The sequence below is a fragment of the Tympanuchus pallidicinctus genome, unplaced genomic scaffold (assembly GCF_026119805.1).
Source record: "Tympanuchus pallidicinctus isolate F22 unplaced genomic scaffold, pur_lepc_1.0 scaffold1, whole genome shotgun sequence".
Lineage (NCBI taxonomy): Eukaryota > Metazoa > Chordata > Aves > Galliformes > Phasianidae > Tympanuchus > Tympanuchus pallidicinctus.
This window is the reverse complement of record NW_026294618.1, coordinates 32,353,594-32,371,162: the sequence shown is the minus strand read 5'-3', so window position 1 is coordinate 32,371,162 and position 17,569 is coordinate 32,353,594. Positions and strand designations below refer to the sequence as shown.

The 17,569-nt window shown below is 34.5% G+C and overlaps 1 protein-coding gene across 5 annotated transcripts in view; it reads left to right on the top strand.

Annotated features, from left to right (window-relative positions):
• IBTK (inhibitor of Bruton tyrosine kinase) overlaps window positions 1-17,569 on the top strand; it is a 55,474-nt gene that overhangs the window by 22,736 nt on the left and 15,169 nt on the right. For 3 of the 5 annotated variants that reach the window (XM_052701204.1, XM_052701123.1, XM_052701437.1), the window contains 15 exons: window positions 242-419; window positions 1,229-1,825; window positions 2,669-2,755; window positions 3,693-3,775; window positions 3,873-3,910; window positions 5,642-5,738; window positions 6,065-6,166; window positions 7,002-7,119; window positions 8,650-8,710; window positions 9,525-9,652; window positions 11,885-11,997; window positions 12,586-12,734; window positions 13,213-13,376; window positions 15,155-15,247; window positions 15,829-15,987. In XM_052701204.1, coding sequence (XP_052557164.1) covers window positions 242-419; window positions 1,229-1,825; window positions 2,669-2,755; window positions 3,693-3,775; window positions 3,873-3,910; window positions 5,642-5,738; window positions 6,065-6,166; window positions 7,002-7,119; window positions 8,650-8,710; window positions 9,525-9,652; window positions 11,885-11,997; window positions 12,586-12,734; window positions 13,213-13,376; window positions 15,155-15,247; window positions 15,829-15,987 — 2,167 coding nt within the window. The remainder of the gene's footprint in view (window positions 1-241; window positions 420-1,228; window positions 1,826-2,668; window positions 2,756-3,692; window positions 3,776-3,872; window positions 3,911-5,641; window positions 5,739-6,064; window positions 6,167-7,001; window positions 7,120-8,649; window positions 8,711-9,524; window positions 9,653-11,884; window positions 11,998-12,585; window positions 12,735-13,212; window positions 13,377-15,154; window positions 15,248-15,828; window positions 15,988-17,569) is intronic. The other 2 variants (XM_052701285.1, XM_052701354.1) reach the window with 2 other exon arrangements.

The following is a 17,569-nucleotide window of genomic DNA, read 5'->3' as shown; positions in this document are numbered from 1 at the left end:
ATGTTTAATCGACATTCATGAGTGTTGTGGAATGAATGAGAGCTTCTGTGTGTTTGTTGTTTGTTTGTTTGTTTGTTTTTTTCTTTTGAAAGTTTGAGTGGTGCTGAGTGAGCTGAAATCTAAAGCATCTAAACTTTATTAGTGACTGCATCAGTGGACTTGAAGTCTTAAATCTTTCCATTTTTTTTAATCAGTTGCATTTCTATTAGCTTGACCTTTTTGTTTCTTTGTCTGTTTTTAGCAGAGCTAGTATCAAGCCTTCCAAATGCTTCCACTGAAATGTCTTGTTCCTATGATACAAACAACGTGTATGAAAGAATTCGACTTCAGAAACTTGCTTTTGTCCACCGAGCTGTTAGTATTTGCACAGATCCTAATGGATGCAATTTTGCTGTTTTACAGTCAGACCCTAAAACAAGGTATTTCAACAGCTGTCATTTTTCCTGTGTTTGTGCATGTGATAATAAATTATTGTGCTTTTCAGAAAAGCTTATTTTTTCAACACATGTGGAAGTCATAAAATATGTGGTTATCCATACTGCCAGACAGTAGCACTTGTATAGCACAGCTAATTACCAACAAATTAATAAGCAAAGGTGTCCTTGAGTAATTAGGATAGGTAGCATTGATATTTTACATGAAGAATTTAAGGCAAGCATTTGCAATACATTTTTTAATATACTATGAGTGTAAACTCTGTAGAAACTCATTCCCTCAGTAGTCATCAGCAATCAACTTTTAAATGACAGTAGAAAGTGGATCTTTGGGAAAAAATGTTGAGTGTAAAATAGAAGACCACTGAATGATGTTCTCTTAATAGTTTCCAGTATATCTGATATAGGACTAAATATCACCTTTTTTTTCTTATTGCTTTTAATGGTGATATGAAATATTGCAAATGTTCGTGGTTTTTTTTGTTTTTTTTTGTTTTTTAAATGAGATGAAGATTTGAAAAAATACATATTATGGGCTTAATTATAAAGGCAGAAGTGCTGTATTTGATATTCCAATATGTATTTGATATGACAGATCTTACATATGTGGTTTAATTGTATAAGTAGCACAATGTTAGCTCTTTCTGTAAAAAACAGAACACAAAATTTTGAGTAGGTAAGCAATGAAAGGAAAAAGGAGATTGCCTTTCCCTTGTCACTAAGCATACTGTTTAAATTTTCATGGAGTTTGTAAATAAAGTTGTTTTTTTTTTTATGGGTGCAATTTTTTCTAGTCTCTATGAAATTCCGAGTGTGTCACTATCAAGTTTTGGAGAGGATTTTGGCAAGCTCTTAGATGAAACAGATGAAATGGACAGCATCCATGATGTGACTCTTCAGATTGGCACCAGAACTTACGCTGTGCACAAATACATCTTGGCTGTACGCTCTGACTTCTTCAAGAAGCTGTTTGTTTCCAGTGATAGTCAGCTAGAAACTCCAGATGTCTACCGTAAAGATGAAGATGCTGTTGGATGTGATCTGTATGTAATAGAGAAGGTTCATCCAGATCTGTTTGCCTACCTTCTGCAGTTCATATACACTGATACTTGTGATCTTCTGACTCATGGTTACAAACCAAAAATCATACATAAAGAAAAATCAGAAGAGTATCAAGATACTTTAATTTCTAACCTGAACAAAATGAGTTTTGATGAAGATGTTAATAGGAAGTCTGCATTTGAAATTTACAGAAATAATCAAGTGCAAGTTTTAAATGAAAAACAGAAGAACAAATCTAAAAAAGGCAAAATTGTAGGTGAAGAAGCTAATCTCATAAAAACGTTGCAGAGTGCTGCAAAAAAATTTGGACTCAGCAATTTAAGTGGAAGGTAGGTGAAAGTAAATGAATTTGTTCTGGCAAGTTCTTCACAGAGTTTTTGTTTGTGCTGTTAGCTTTTTATTAAAAGGGAAGAAAGATCAATTTGGTTTGCTAAATCTGCCTTTTTCGACTAAAAAGGCTTTAAAAACTTTGTGTTGCTTTATACTGAACATTTAAATTCCTGTTACACTGATGTGCTCTTAATGTTACATGGTAAAAATGATGGAAATCAGCAAATAGAATATGTAGAATTGTATTAGTCATTTTTCCCCACATTTATCTTTTTGTTTCAGTGAAGATGAACTACTTCAGAGCAGGTGTCTTCAGTGTATTTTTCACAAACACTGAAATTATTCAGAAAATAAGTGAATCTACTGCTAAAAATAAACTTTCCAGGTAAAATTGCCATGATAAAGCACTTTCCTGTTGGAAGTACATTGCTCATAATCTATGAGCAGTGCTTCTGTGTCTTTACTATTCCAATTCACAAGCCTTCGTAACTTAAAAAGCTTCTGCTGAAACGTGCATCTCTTCCACAGCCTGTCTTTGCTCAGATAACTAATTGGCTGGTAGTAGAACGTGTAGCTTCTAGATTTTTGATTCTGTTATGATGGACTTCAGCCTTCAGTACAGCAGTACAGCTTTCATAAAAATAAAAATATACCAAAGGTGTAGAATGAATTTCAGGTGTATTTTTGCAACTGGACTTTTGTGATTTTCCATGACAGATGGAATTATTTTTCAGTTTTATAGGGTGAATGGACTGAAGTGCTATTACATCTTGAAACTTATTGTTAATGGTTTGAACTTTATACTGATTGTACTATTTATTACTGATGTTAATGATTTGCAGATTGGATGGAGTCAGGTTAGAAAATGGAAAAATTAATGTTGTCAACAGGAAGAATGGGAACAAACTGAAGTTTAATCAGAAAAAATGGTAAACTTTTTCAATTAAGCTTTCTTCACATTTCTGTCTTGTTCTTTCTTTTCTACATCTCATTGTCTGTTAAGTGTGGGCTGAGTTTTATCAGCTGTATTTTAGCTGCTAGCGTACGCTTATTCCTTTTACAGTAACTGATACTTATTTTCTTTGTAGGCCTTCATGTAGTGATCTATGTGTTAATAGTCTGAGATGTGTTACATACATTATATAGTTACTTCTTTTTACTGTACATGAATTTGTTCTGGAAATTAACTAGAATGCTAATGCCAGGGGAAATTGTGAGGGTAGTTCTATCAAAAGCAGTTAAACCTCTTGCAAGTAGTCTTGCTGTTACATTAGGACTACATTGATTGGAAATAAGTTGTGTAATTTTTTTCTAATGGAAAAAAAAAATCGGAAATATCTTTCAGTAGAAGAAATTCTTTACAATTTCATCAGAGGGCTGACTGTTCTTCCTTTGATCTGATTGGGATATCTATACACAAAGGCTTGAATAGTCTGCCTATGTAATCAAAGCTAAGATGCATAACAGTAAATTTATTCACAGGTTTAGCATTCCTTAGCTCTTAAAATGCTTTGTTGAAGCTTCTAGTAGCTATTAATTTAATGGAAATAATGAATAACACAGATATCTTTAGATTGACTATAATTAGCCATAATTAATTTGGTCACAGCTGTTTGAAACAGTAATTGACTTTTTGAAAGAAAAATCTGAGATAGAGTGCCTGCCTTTTGAGAAACTGTACTTTGGACCAATAAATACTTCTCTTGAAATTATCTTGCCTTTTCTATTAGGTTTTTATTTGTTTGTTTTACATTGAAGTTCAAGTGTATAAGTCCTCACATACTGAAGTAAGCATGCATTTGTAGAGTCTACAACTTACAGGTCTGATGAACAGTCACAGTTTTGCTCTTATTAAATATTTTGTAGTTCATACCTCTGCGATGTGACGTTGAAGTCTTCAGATGGAAAGGAATTCCCTTGTCATAAATGTGTACTTTGTGCAAGACTTGGTACGTGTGTGTATATACATTCATATTTAATATGTAATATTTGTCTTTTTTAACTGGATTTTTATTGGATCTTGAACTGAAATGCCTTTCTTTACAGATTATTTTCACAGCATGTTAAGCAGCTCGTGGATTGAGGTAAGCTTACTGATAAACACAAATGTGTAGTGGTACATTTTTATGACAGCAAGTAAGGGACAGCTTTTTAGTTTTTCCTGATATAATGTACCCTAAATATTGGAGAAGAGAGAAAGTTGGATTCCTGGATCCTGTTTGTAAGAAAATAAATATTTTTAGTTACTTTATAATTGTGCTACCGAGATTCTGTATTGTGTGAGAATAATAAATCTAAGATTGAATATCAAAGGAGATAAAATTATTATTTCAGTGATTTATTTTGAGCTAGTTTGTGGATTGATGCTGGCCTGTTCTTGAAGGGTACTGATGCCTTTGGATATACTGCCATTTTCTGTAAAATATCTTAAAATTTAAATAAAATGCTGTACTCATAGGTACTGAGTGAAAAGTACAGTGAAATCAAAAGTTAATGTGTAGTATCTCTATTTGACTTTCACTGTTAAGGCTATTTCAATTGGTCCTCAGCTGCTATTTCAAAAGGCATAGATCTCCTGTTGATCTCGGCTCCTATTTGCTGGCTGTGCACCAACATCTTACATGTTGGATGATCTTGGAGATCTTTTTCAAGCTTGATGTTTCTATGATTCTGTGATTCCAATGGGTTTTTTGACATTGAGAATTCATTTAGATGCGTCTGTTTCAGTATCTGAGTGAAATTGATAATGATTTAATGAACAAGGGGAAAGATGTAAACAGCTAAGTGTTTTTTAGAGACTGAAAGCTGAAATGCTGTCTCAACTTCACATAGCTTTTTTTGGCAAGATGTAAATTGAAGGACTTGGCAAAATACTGGCAGCTCTTGTTGCTAAGTAACAAAACTTTTCCAATCCTTTGAGTTACTGCCTTTTCCTCAGTCATCCACAAGAAAATGTATCTGAAACACAAAGCTGAGTAATTAAAAAAATTAAAATTAAAAGTTAAATTGTGGAGTGTCCATTTATATTAGTCATAGCTATATTTGTTATGTGTAGATTGTCAGTCTATTATTTTGCAATTATAATTATACAATTATATAATTATGCAATTCCCAATTGTACAATAGAAATAAGTAAAACATTCATAAGTAAATATTTTCTGAATCACGGACTCTAGATATTATATGAAAACGTCAATTTTCATAAGAAATTTTAAAGCTGAGTCGGGCAATATACCTGTACAGAGATCAGTCTTTTACTGTCAAGCTTTGCTGCAGTGCCAGCTGAAAGAAATAGAAGTTAAGCAGTGATGTTGTGTACATTTGAATGATAACAGTTACTTTAGTGGTTGATGCTTGCCTTAATGGTTAGGATAATTCTTGAAATGTAAGGATTGCTGATGACCCTGTTTTCTGTGGGATCAATAGTAAAGGCTAAATTAACCATTCAGTTTTATTCTTAAATGGGAACTGGTAATTTCACTAGACCTTCGAAATTGAGAGGAAAGGAGTTCAGTGCTCTGCTATTAAACAATTGTAACTATTATTTTTAAGGACAGTTTTTAGGGAAGATCATCAAATTGAAAAAACACTGAACTGTTTAATGTCTGTTTATTCAGAAGTTTGGCAAGACTTTAATTGTTCTGCTGCAATCAGTTCTTAAAATTTGAATGGCTGTTGTCCAAATGCTCAAATAATTTTTAATGCTAAAAACGTGAATCTCAGCTTGAACAATTTGCTAAATGCAATCACTGCACTAATTATTTATTTTATTCTAAATAATCAACTTCTTTATTTCCCTTCCTTTTGCATTTTAGGCTTCCTCTTGTTCTGCTCTGGAAATGCCAATACATTCTGACATACTGCAGATAATAGTAGATTACCTGTATACAGATGAAGCACTTGCAATAAAAGGTATCAGTAATGTATTTTCAGCTCATTTGTATCTTCAGTAGTTCCTGCAAGTTTTAGATATATTTTTAAAAGTAATTCCACAGTTAGCATGCTTGTGTTATGTCTTCATTGAGAAAATCCAAATTGGCGTGACTTTAGATTCTGGGCTGTTTGCCCCATGCTTTTTTGTAGTTCTTTTCTGCTTGTCGAGCTTAGTTTTCCTTTTCCTTCTCCTTCTTAAAAATAAATATAGAAAATCACTTTTTACACTCTTTTGTAAGCTATTCCTTGTGTAACAGTTGCTTATATGGTTTGCCCATGGTGCTTATGTGATGCTTTGTTTCCAGATTCTCAAAATGTGGAATTCATATGCAATGTTCTTGTGGTAGCAGACCAACTTCTTATATCCAGGCTCAAAGAGATATGTGAAGTAGCCATTGCAGAAAAACGTGAGTTCTGCAATTTCTATTGCAGTGTTTTAGATATTAAAATATACTTTTTTTTAGATGTTAATGTTATTGCCTTTTCTTCTATATCTGCACACAATTACTTGTTCATTCCTTTGCACTGGTTACCTTCTGCTGTTAACTGCACAGCTGTTTACAATTACTTTTTTTAGTCAGGGTGAGGTTCTAGATTAGCATAATGTATCTTTCATTATGCTTGCTTTTCTTCATTACCTCCTCTTTAATAAAAAATAAAAATATACCAAAATTTCATCAAACCTTCATTTCTACCAATATTTGTTTTCTGTTCATTAAATTCAAACTTCCTGCTATTAAAATAGGACAAAATAATTCAGTGTTTCCATTTCTGTCCTTGTACTGAGTTCTGCTAGTAATTCTGTTGTTTGTTTGACATAGTGCTGTTTCTACATGGATACAAAGGTCTGCCTATTCTAGAAAACACTTTATACTGTTGCTCGGCTTCATATGCAAAGTCAGCATACAAATTTTACTTGTCATTTCTAGATTTTTTCCCTCCCCAGTTTTTCTTTCTTCTGGCTATAGAAAGATTTGAAGATTTAAGAACACATGTATGCTGTTTATGAAACTTGCAATTATTAACTTTATTTTTCCTCTTTGTTTTGATCTGCTGAATTTCAATAAACTGAAATTGCAGTAACTGTGGATAGGACCTTCCTATTTTTGTGAAGGAGCACTTGTATTCATGCTGTCGTGTAGTTATGTGGAGCTTGCTGTAGTTAATGCTATGCAGTAAGTCTTAAAAATGGCTACATGAGACTGCATTGTGTTACTAGTTTGTTGTGTCTTCTCTCCACAGTTACTTTAAAGAATGCTGCTGAGTTGCTGGAGTTCTCAGCAATGTATAATGCTGAACAGTTAAAACTGTCTTGCCTGCAGTTCATAGGACTCAATATGGCAGCTTTGCTTGAAACAAGGTAAGAAGGGATGCAGATGAGCTTATGTACAACTGTTAAAGTCAAGTATTCCAGAAAGGCCAATTTGTTGGAAGTAGTAGGAACAGCTAAAGTGCAACTGAGTGCTGCTATCTTAAAGAGAGGATCATTTTTGCCAAACATGGAGAGAGAAAGTAGTTGCATACATGTAAATACTATACAAGTTCCATACTACAAAAAACTGTTTTCCAAACAGGCATGAGAAGCTTAAATTAAGGGTTAAACTTTTCTTGAATTTAATGGACTTTGACACTTGTTCAGTGTTTTTCATTGTTTTTAAATATGCATAAAATTGTGTATTTTTTGTTGTTGTTGTTGTTGTTTTAATACATGTAATATTTACTGTGCTATCTGAATTTATGTTGAGTAGGTTAATTATAGCTGGTGTGTCTTCCAAGAGTGAGTCATAGAATGGCTTGAGTTGAAAGGGACTACAAAATTGTCTGTGTCCAACTCCCCTGCCTCTCACTAGATCATATTGAAAAGGATGGGCTTGCCTTCTGGTAGTGTATATGCTTTAATTGCCTGCAGTGAAGGCTGAGCAAATGATTTACTCTCACTTTCCACAAAAATTCAGCTAGACCCCTGTGAGGTTAAAGGTGTTCTCTGTCACTACTTTCATACAGGGCTTTGGATTACTTCCAGAGTAGGTAACATGTTTTCAGAGCAAGCTCACTGATCTTCTTTCCTAGCAAAGACTTATAAATAAATTAATTTCTATCACCACTTTTATCTGTTTTCCTAGCCTTTTATCAATAGAGTTTTTGGAGATCTTCGTTAACCAGTTCAGAAAGCCAGCACTTCAGTTCCGTGTCAAAAAGATGTCCTATGTGTGTCACAGATAAAGAATTTGTTGATAGTGTCACTTTTCTTCTTCACATCTTCATATCTGTATACATTTTAACCTTCGATTTTGCAGAGGAGAGTAAAAACGTATTAATGTTGCTTTCAGTGTTGTTCTTAATTAAGATTTGTTGGATTTTAAGCCCAGAAAGGACATGCAGCATTCTTACTTAGAAATAAGAGTGCATCTCTGTTTTAATGAAAGTACCATCAGTGGGTGGCAAGACTTCTGATTTGAAAGGCTTGAGACAGATGAAAATGAGCCATGACAGCATTGTGCAAGGAAAGCTGTTCATGCAGATAAGGCAGAATTTAGTTGAGTAAAATCTTGTATTATTTTTTGGCATAAGTGTCAAAAGTTATTGTGGCTGATTTTTACAGAAGAATTTACATGGACTGGGAGTGTTAGGTACCTGTCGGGAAGACTTGAAAGTATGCAGAAATAGAGAGGATAAAGCCACGGTCATGAACTGATTATTAAGTAAAAGTGGTCTATTTAGAAAGTTTATATTTTTAATTCTGCCTTACAATGAATGCATTAACTCATTTATGGCTTGAGTTCATTTTCTTCCTTCTATTTCTGGGACTATACATGCTTCAAAGTGAGATTTGTTTGGAACATTCATTTGTTTTTTTCGTTAACATGACTTATATTTTATTTATTTTCAGGACTCTGGATGTCTTAAGCGATGAAGTTGTGAAGGATCTTTCTGTTTATTACAGGAAAATGGTGAGTCATACAACCTCAGTGTAAGGTTAGGTTTAAAATGAGATCAAGTGAGTAAGATATATATACCTGCAGGGATTTTAGATGACAGGCTGAAAGGAGAACATCTGACTCAAAGAACTTATTTCCTGCTATTACCACTTCCATGGAGCTCTTATTTTCTTATTGCAATAGTTAATAGTAGTTAAATTGCACATTTAATATATTAAATGTACTTGTTAATTAACAGTTTTTGTGTGTGGAAGAAAAAAAAAAAACAAGCAAAATATGTGGAAAAGTGCACCTGTGACTTAGAAGGAAAAGAAAGCAAAGGAGACTTGCCTGTGAAAAATGAAGTGTTCTCAAGAAATCTTAAAAGCAGTGAGAAAAATAATGTGGAAGTTGAAATTCCGTGCATAAAGGGAAAACCAAGAACACATTTACACTGTTACGTAGTTAAAGAATAAAGGATGTGAGTTTGTGTAACCCTGAAGTATTTTCTGTCAGTAGTTCTAAGCAGCTGGGAGCATATGTAGGTCACTCTAAAGCTACTGCCTCCTGTTTTTTTCTGTGGAAACTGTAGCAGCCACAATGAATACAATAACATGAGTTGGTAGAGCAGATTCTCAACTGCAAAAAACTATTCTTCAACGCAGTCGCTACCATTAGCCTTAGCCTACTTAGTAATGTAACTGAAGTTTATAAGCTGTTTAAATAATTAATTACTTAATTTGTAAAAGTATTTTCAATAACTATCATTTTGACCCTTTCATGAGAGATTAAATATTTGCTAGCAAACAATATAAGAGCAATGATGTAATAACTTTTGCAACTACAGATTCCTGCTATGGTCAGGAGGGTAATTACGCCATATCCAGATGGACCTGACTTAAGTTGTTTTGAGCCTGAAGAGGGAGAGAACTTTGTTTTTATAAGGGAAGAAATGAATACAGAACAGAATTCTCAGTAAGTATCTGTTTTTCATCAACATTTCTAAGTGAGCTATATGTAGTGTTTATTTGCCTTTGAATGGTACCTGGTTCTCTTTGGGATCAGAACTGAAATATTAAAAAGCAGGATAAATGATTTCAAGGACTGCTCTCAGTTCCCTGAAGTATTGTACGCTGCAGTGAAAAATTCCTCCCCTTACCTTCAACTTACTGACAGAGTAATGCTGGATGCACAGAGAGATGCTCTCTTCTGGGTGAAGAGTGGCTGAAGGGCAGCGCAGCCCAAAGGGACCTGGGAGGAGTGCTGGTTACAGCAGCTTCTCAGCATGAGCCAGCAGTGTCACCTGGCTGCCAGGGTGGTAAACTGCAATTTACAGTGCATTAAATGCAACACAGCCAGTCAGAAGAGATGATTCTCCTGCTACCTTTAGTGTTGGTGTAGCCTCAGTTTGAATAAGTGTGTGGTTCTGGACTCCACACTGTCAAAAAAAAATATATATATATATATGTGTGTGTGTGTGTGTGTGTGTGTTTGTGTATATATATGTGTATATAGTATATGTATATATGTATATATACATACACACATATATATACATATGCACAACTTATGTATATACGTGAAGATTCTTGAAAGCACCCAAAGGAAGGCAACAAAGCTAGTAGATTGGGCTAGAAAGCATGTGCTTTGAGGAGAGGCTAAAGACATTGCATTGTTCAAAATAGAGAAGAAAAGGCTGAGAAACAATCTCACTGTTCGCTGCAGCTGTGTGAGGAGGGGAAGCAGGAAGCAAGAGCAGGGTGCTGGGCTCTGCTCCTGGGAAGTGATAACAGAATGGAAACAGCGTAGTGCTGTGCCAGAAGAGGGTTAGACTGGGAATCAGGAAGCATTTCTTTACTGTATGGGTGATCAGGCATTGAGACAGGCTTCCTATGGAGGTAATCGATGTCCCACACTCCTCAGTCTTCATGAGGCATTTGGATAACACCATCATTGATGTGCTTTAACTTTGGGTTAGCCCTGAAGAAATCGGACAGTTGGAATGAATACTGATAGGGCTCTTTCAGCTATGAACAGAACTATCCCATCCTATTCCTATAAGAATGTGAGCAAAGGTAGCAAAATGGGCATTGAAAGTAATGTTTAGGTGTTGTGTGTATGTGACAGCACCTCTGTATTTATGCAACCAACTATGAAGTTCATTGAACTTCACTGAATTAGAAACTGGGAGATAAACTTGCAGTTTTTACTGTACTATAGGTCTGTCTGAGAAATACTTTTTATCCGCATTTTTTTTTAATCTTATCAGTATGTCATGAGAAACAACAACCTTTGTAGTGCAAGGATTTTAATCTGTCAGTTTATAGTGGATGCTTTCTGGTTGGGGAATAAGAAAGCAAATTTCCTATGGTTAAGAATTGTTAGAAAACGTAATCCAAGCAACTGTTGGTCAGGTAATTTGGCCTTAGTAGTTTTCTGGAGTTCTGTTATTCTTTTTTACAACATTTCTCTAAAGATGGGAAAGTGACACCAATAAGGTGTGAGGAGACTTGTCAGGCTAACAACATGCTGCTTTTCTGATGAGGAAGTTTATACTACTATTTTTTTTTTTTTTTTTAGTACAGCTTTTTAACTGGGGAAATTGACTGTAAAGTCTGCACAACTGGAAAAAATGAATTTGATATGACGACTTAGTAACATAAAATTGTACTGAAGTCAGCTACTTTAGTTAAGAAATAGTAGGCCAAGGGAACTGAGAGACTGTCTTGTATTAGACTTCAAGCCATTCAGTGTTGCAGTCTTTGTGTGGACTGTGATAGGAATGCAAAACTTTAAAGAAATATGTATTTGAAGTTACAGTATTGAAGCAGGACTGAAGTTGGAGATGTTATTAACTTGATTCTGAATTTCTGTTAGTTGTGTTGAAATAAAGATACTCTTTGATTCCATTGTCCCTGATATCACAGGTAGTAGAAACAAGTGAAGTTTTAGTAACGTGACCATATGCCTGCTCTATTGAAGCAGTGATGTTACTTACCCTCCCTCCCCGCTAGTAATTTAATAAGTGTTTTTGGTAAGCAGTGAAGTGTCAGAGAAGGAACAAGCAAGCTATTGACAGTTGGTGCGAGTAGTTATTGCTATTTAAAGTGTAACTACAGCTGTGGCTGAAAAACTTGATACTGATAGTTCCGAGACTCAATTTCCTTGATGCTTTAGTCTATCTTGTACTGTTTTTGCTTTTAATAGGGAAGCTCTTTTCAAAAGGGCAAAAACTAAAGCAAAAAAGAAGCCACGGAAACGCTCTGACAGCTCTGGTGGATATAATCTCTCCGACATTATTCAGAGTCCAGCCTCTACAGGTCAGTGGGAAAGATGTTCCTTTCAGTTATAAAGACAGAACATAAAAGTTAATTTGAAATACAGTGCAATTTTTATACTTCAGTAGTTAAAACTTGCAAAAATTTTGCAAGTTGAATTGCTGCTGAATTTGAACAGTGAATTCTGAAGACTGAGTTGTTTGAAAGAGTGGTTATCACCTTAAGCTTGTGCCCAAAGCTTTCAGTAGAAGCATGGTTTTTTTTGTAAAAGGCACTTCCCCATATAGTGGAACATTTCTACTTACATACCTTTCTCTGGAATATCAAATAGTTTACTCACTTTGTTGAAAATGTTAAGGAAGACTTTTTTTTTTTTAACAGAAAAGTGTTTATTTTATTTTTCCTGAGAATGTATGTTACAGGACAGAACGAGAAAACTCAAAACAATACCAATCCCATTTTTTTAAAGAAAGTCTGCTTGAACTTATTCTTGTCTAATATACTGGGATAGGTAATCTAGTTATTTTATACCTATAATATGAGGTTAATTTTTGCTTTGGTTTAAAAAAAAAAATAAAAATTAGTCCTGCTTTGATGATATATTAGTTTTACTCTGTTCTTATTTTGTAGGCTCCATAAAACTGGATAAAACCAACTCAGTAGAATCGCTTCCAGAACTCCTAACATCTGACTCAGAAGGTAGTTACGCAGGAGTGAGTAGCCCTAGAGACTTGCAGTCCCCTGACTTCACAAAAGTTTTTCATCCAGAGAGGACTGAGGTTGGATCTCTTTGTTTCTAGCAAGTTTTTTTTGTTATTTATCTAATCCATCAAATGACAGTTTGTATTTTTGGAGTGTTTCTGAGAAACTGTTGTCCTTAAAATTGAGAGACTTTGGTATAACAGGCAAAGTATAATTTTGAAATAATTCTGCCTTACAGCTTTAGAAATGAACATCTTGGAGTAAATTTTCTATTATCAAGATAAATATTTGGACTTAGATCATTCAGGGTGAAGTATGAATTAAAAAAAAAAAAAAGATACAAATAAAACTGAGCAGAGATTCACTAATATTTTGCCTGTTTTTATAGCATTTTTTTAAAGTATTTTTTTAAATTTTTTTTGTCATATGCATGTCATCCAAGTTGCTTATAGCCTTGTATTTTTTCTTCTGCAGGGAAGAACATAAAAATATTTATACAGAGTTTTCTGGCTTTGTGTTTTATTTTTATGTATGCATTTATTTATTTATTTCCAGATGAAAGATAAAGCATGCAGTCTGGTTATGAAAGCCTCTCAGCAGAACAAGGAGATGAAGTCAAACAAGGGATTGTCAGCACTGACACAGTCTGTTCCACAGTCCATTCCCAGTACCAAAAACAGCTCTCCAACCTCTCCCAATTGGGTAGCAAGCAGCTTCAGGTGGAGTAAATATTGTGGTGCCTACCTAGCTTACAGTCATTATTTCTTCCTCATGTGGCAGTGAGTGCCAGTAACATTCTGTTCAGACTTCAGAGTTCACTGCTTCTCACATTTGACTCACTAATTAAAAATTTTGTTAATTTTATTGAATTAGTTCTTTTAAAAATTATTCTTTGAGATTCTATTGACAGATGCTTTTCTTTTTTTTTTAAGTGCTATCAGTCTGGACTTCTGCTGCCTTTTTTAGAGGCCAGCTTTTATTGTCCTTTTATAAAGTTTTCTGTGGAATCAGATGATGCTTGAAGCCATTGGAAGCACCACTGTGCTTTGACATTTTTAAGCCATTCTTTTAGACTACAGTGGATTATGAAAAATCAGCACTGCAGCTTTAACTGATGCAGTAATAAGATAATTGCCTATTAGTTTTTATCTGTAGCAGTATTTGCATGTGAAAGCAGAATAATAGTACCATAATAATCTGAAGATTTGTCTTGCCTCATTGCCAGTAAAAGTTGAATAGAGAAGAGGTTAAGTTCTTAAGGAATCACACGGTGATAATTTCCCACAGTTTTCTTATCCTCTATGGCTTTGTGGCTGATGTGCTTTGTGAATACAGTTAATTTATAGAATTTAGAAGTCCCAACTCTGAAATGTGTAGTTTAGACAGCAGAATCCATTAAGACTGTTTTGTCTTGCCACATATTTATGCAAGTGTAGTTTGTGCAAAGACTTCTTGGTCTTTAGACGTGGTTGAAGGAAGTTCTACCTTCATCTGTCACTTTACAATTCTTACAGAACGTTTTTTAGAAGATCACGGTGAAAAGGAATAAACAAAACCATAGGTGTTTGTAGTAATATCCCTGTACCTTTATGGATTTTCCTTATACTTTTTCTTTGCTTTTTCTAGTAATGCTAGCACATGATATAAAAAAAAAAATAAAATCAGGCAGCACTGTTGTATAGTGTTTTAAGGATTTAAAACATTTGATTGATGTACTATTGAAAAGCATTGATGACAGGTATTGGTGTGAATTCACACCGATTTATTCACTACTTAGTCTATTTCATCTGGTTTTCTGTAGGGAATGACAAAGTACTGCTTACATCTAATTTCAGTTTGTCTTTGTAACCTAGTTGTAACACTAGGTTTGTTTATATATGTTTTTTTTCTTTGTTTATATATGTCTTCAAATGCCCAGGTTTTAGTTTATAGTTTTACGTAAATCCAGGCATTTCTAAAATTTAATTTGCCTTATTTTCTACAGAAGTTTAAAAAAAAAAGATCATTTACAAAAATGAAACTGATTTCTAATGTTTGAGAATGTTGCTGGTGTTTGGGGAGAGCTTTCAAATTTCATTACAGTGTGAACTAGTGTTAAACAGGCTCTTGAAAGAAAGATTAATTTGGTCTTTGTGAAAGAACTGTGAGCAGTGCCTTTCTAATACTTAAAAAATGAATAGTTCACTACTAAATAAGAATCCTGGATATAGATATCTGATTATTATTATTTTTTTTTTTTAAAGCAATCGTAGTTCACATTTTTTTTCATAGCATATTGTTCTTAAATAGATATATATTCATGAATACATATTGAATATATGAAAATATTTTTGTCATAAACGTATTTGTCTGTTTGCCATAATGGAGCAAACAGACATAAATTATGCATCCCATTACTGATCTTATGTATGATCTAGAGAGTTTCAGAGAAGGTTGGAAGTATGGAATGTAAGTGAAAATGAGTGCCTCGGGAGGTAACTTGTTATTTTTTATTTAGCCCTGCCAGCCCTCCTGCTATGGATCTAAGAACTATCATGGAAATAGAAGAAAATATGCAGAAATGTGGAACTATGCCAAAGACAAATTCAAGGTTAGTTAAAAAAAAAAAAAAAAAAAACACAGCAAAAATTCAACAAAACTTATAAAAGAAAAGTGTAAAAGTGTAAAAGTTGTAAAGGGTTGTTCTCCAGGTAGATTGTGAAGCTGTAAACCAAATAGCTGAGAATGAGGAATCAAAATAGCTTAAAAAACAAATCACTAAATAGAAAATAATGACTATATTTTGTTGTATATATCTTCAGGCAAGAATATTTTTTGCTTCAGGAAGCAAGTTTCAGATAGTCTCTTTTAAAAAAAAAAAAAAAAAGAAAGGTCACAAAACTAAAAAGTAGTCTTCATCTGGTGGTAGACTTCTCTTGGAAACTTTTTTATACTCTGCATATTTTCATTTGTAGGAATCAATAAGGGACAGTTTCTTTCTGTCACTTGATTCTTTTTGATCCTTCTTTTTGCTCCCCAGCCACCCAGCCCACCCTTGGCCCATAATCACTGCATTTAAAATAGTATTTTGGTCTAAGAAAGGAATATCTGTCTGTTTAGTGTGCAGGGTTAAAGGCAAGTCATCTGAAAGGACTCTGATCTCACATGTCTCTTTGCAATATCAATTCACAGCAGAATGGCTTCTCATGGAATTAAGCTTTCTCAGAAGCAAAGGAAACTGATTGCACTGGCAGCAAAGGATAGTGGGTCAGTAACTACCAGCACAGAGCCTACTCCACTAATAACCATACCACCCACACCTACAAAAGTTGTGAAGCTAGGAAACGCATGGTATGTTACATTTTAAAAATCACTTCTCAGTTTTGGATGTTTTTTCCTTAAATAATTTCTTAGAAGCAATTACTTCTGTAAGTGACCTAGCTTCTGTTCATTAAAAAGAATAATGATGTTTGTATCTGTATTTGGTAGTAAGCCCATAGGGGATGGGGGCATGCAGTGGTTGCAGCTTAGCTGTTGTTTAAAGTTCTACTACAGGTAAGTCAGTAGGCACTGTCCCCTCTGGCTTTTGCCTGTGTGTGATGTGGTATTTGCAGGTGGTATCCAAGTGATATATAGAAAAAGAAGGTAGAACACAATGTTTGGAACAGTCAGGAGGAGGTTATTGATAACCATTAGGAATGCTGCTTTTCTTTGTCAGAAAGAAAAAAAAAAAAAAAAAGCCCTTCCTGGAGGGAAGAGCTAAAATGGTTTTGTTACAGAGTGAGTGATGAATACTAGTGTTAAGGATTCTTTTGGAGTGTAATGCTTTTAAAATGATATTTAGTGCAGATTTCACACAATTAAAATATTTAAATAAATATCACTGTATCAAATAAAACAATTATTTGTAGTCTGGGTTTACAGCACTGAAAGATTGCAACTTGCCTCATTTAAATTTCTTTTTCACAATTTGAGTTGGTACAGGGTGAAATCTTAGAGGCATAACTGAGCAAATAGCAATGAGCCATGTGAATTTATTATATTTATTTACTTAATAAATATCTATGATGGCTAGAATTCCACCAAGGATTTATGAAAACAGGGGCAAGAAATCTTTGTAGGCATCTATTTATCATGAGTTGATTATTAGAAAGAAATTATACTCTGTGTACTTCTTGTGTCCAACTTATAGTTACAGGGGTATGTCGCTATGGCAATAATTTAGCCACTGGTTTTTAATCTTACTGCTAACATTATAATTATGAGTAAACAATGTATAGCCTAACATCTGCAGTGACAGTGCACACAGGTCACTCATGCTCATTTGCGTACCACTTTGTGTGTCCTTACAAACCCACTGCCTTTATACCCGTCAGCGGTTGGTACGGAAGGAAAGTCATCCACTTGCACACCACCTGGTGGATGGCATTGGGGACATCCATGCTGATGTATGAGATCAGTGTGGCTGTTAATTATATGGGCTGGGATCTGCATGAGTCGGTTCTTCTCCTCATGCATCCAGCAAGGGCAGGGACCTTTCCTCTATATCGCTGGCTCTTGCCTGAAGTCCTCAAAGGAACTTCACCAAACATCCCTTGCCATGGCTTGCTCTAACGTTAGTGATGGCTGCTGTAGGTGTTTCAAGGGCAGTTTCAACGAGTCGTCTTAAATGTCATCAGTCACTTTTAATTTTTGTTGCATAAACAAAATGAAGCATAAAGCTTTACAATATTTTGGGTGCCAAGGAAAGGGGCTCTGAGATAACACAGAATGGTATCTATTTGGTTGTCTGTATTTCTCTTCTCTCCTTCGTACACAACTGATAGATACAACAAAACCTGAAGTAGGTTTTCGAGGACGTTTTGAAGAGTTAATCTAGTTATCTGAATATCTTCAGAAGTGTTTTTTGTTCCTTGAGTCCTGATTTGGGGTG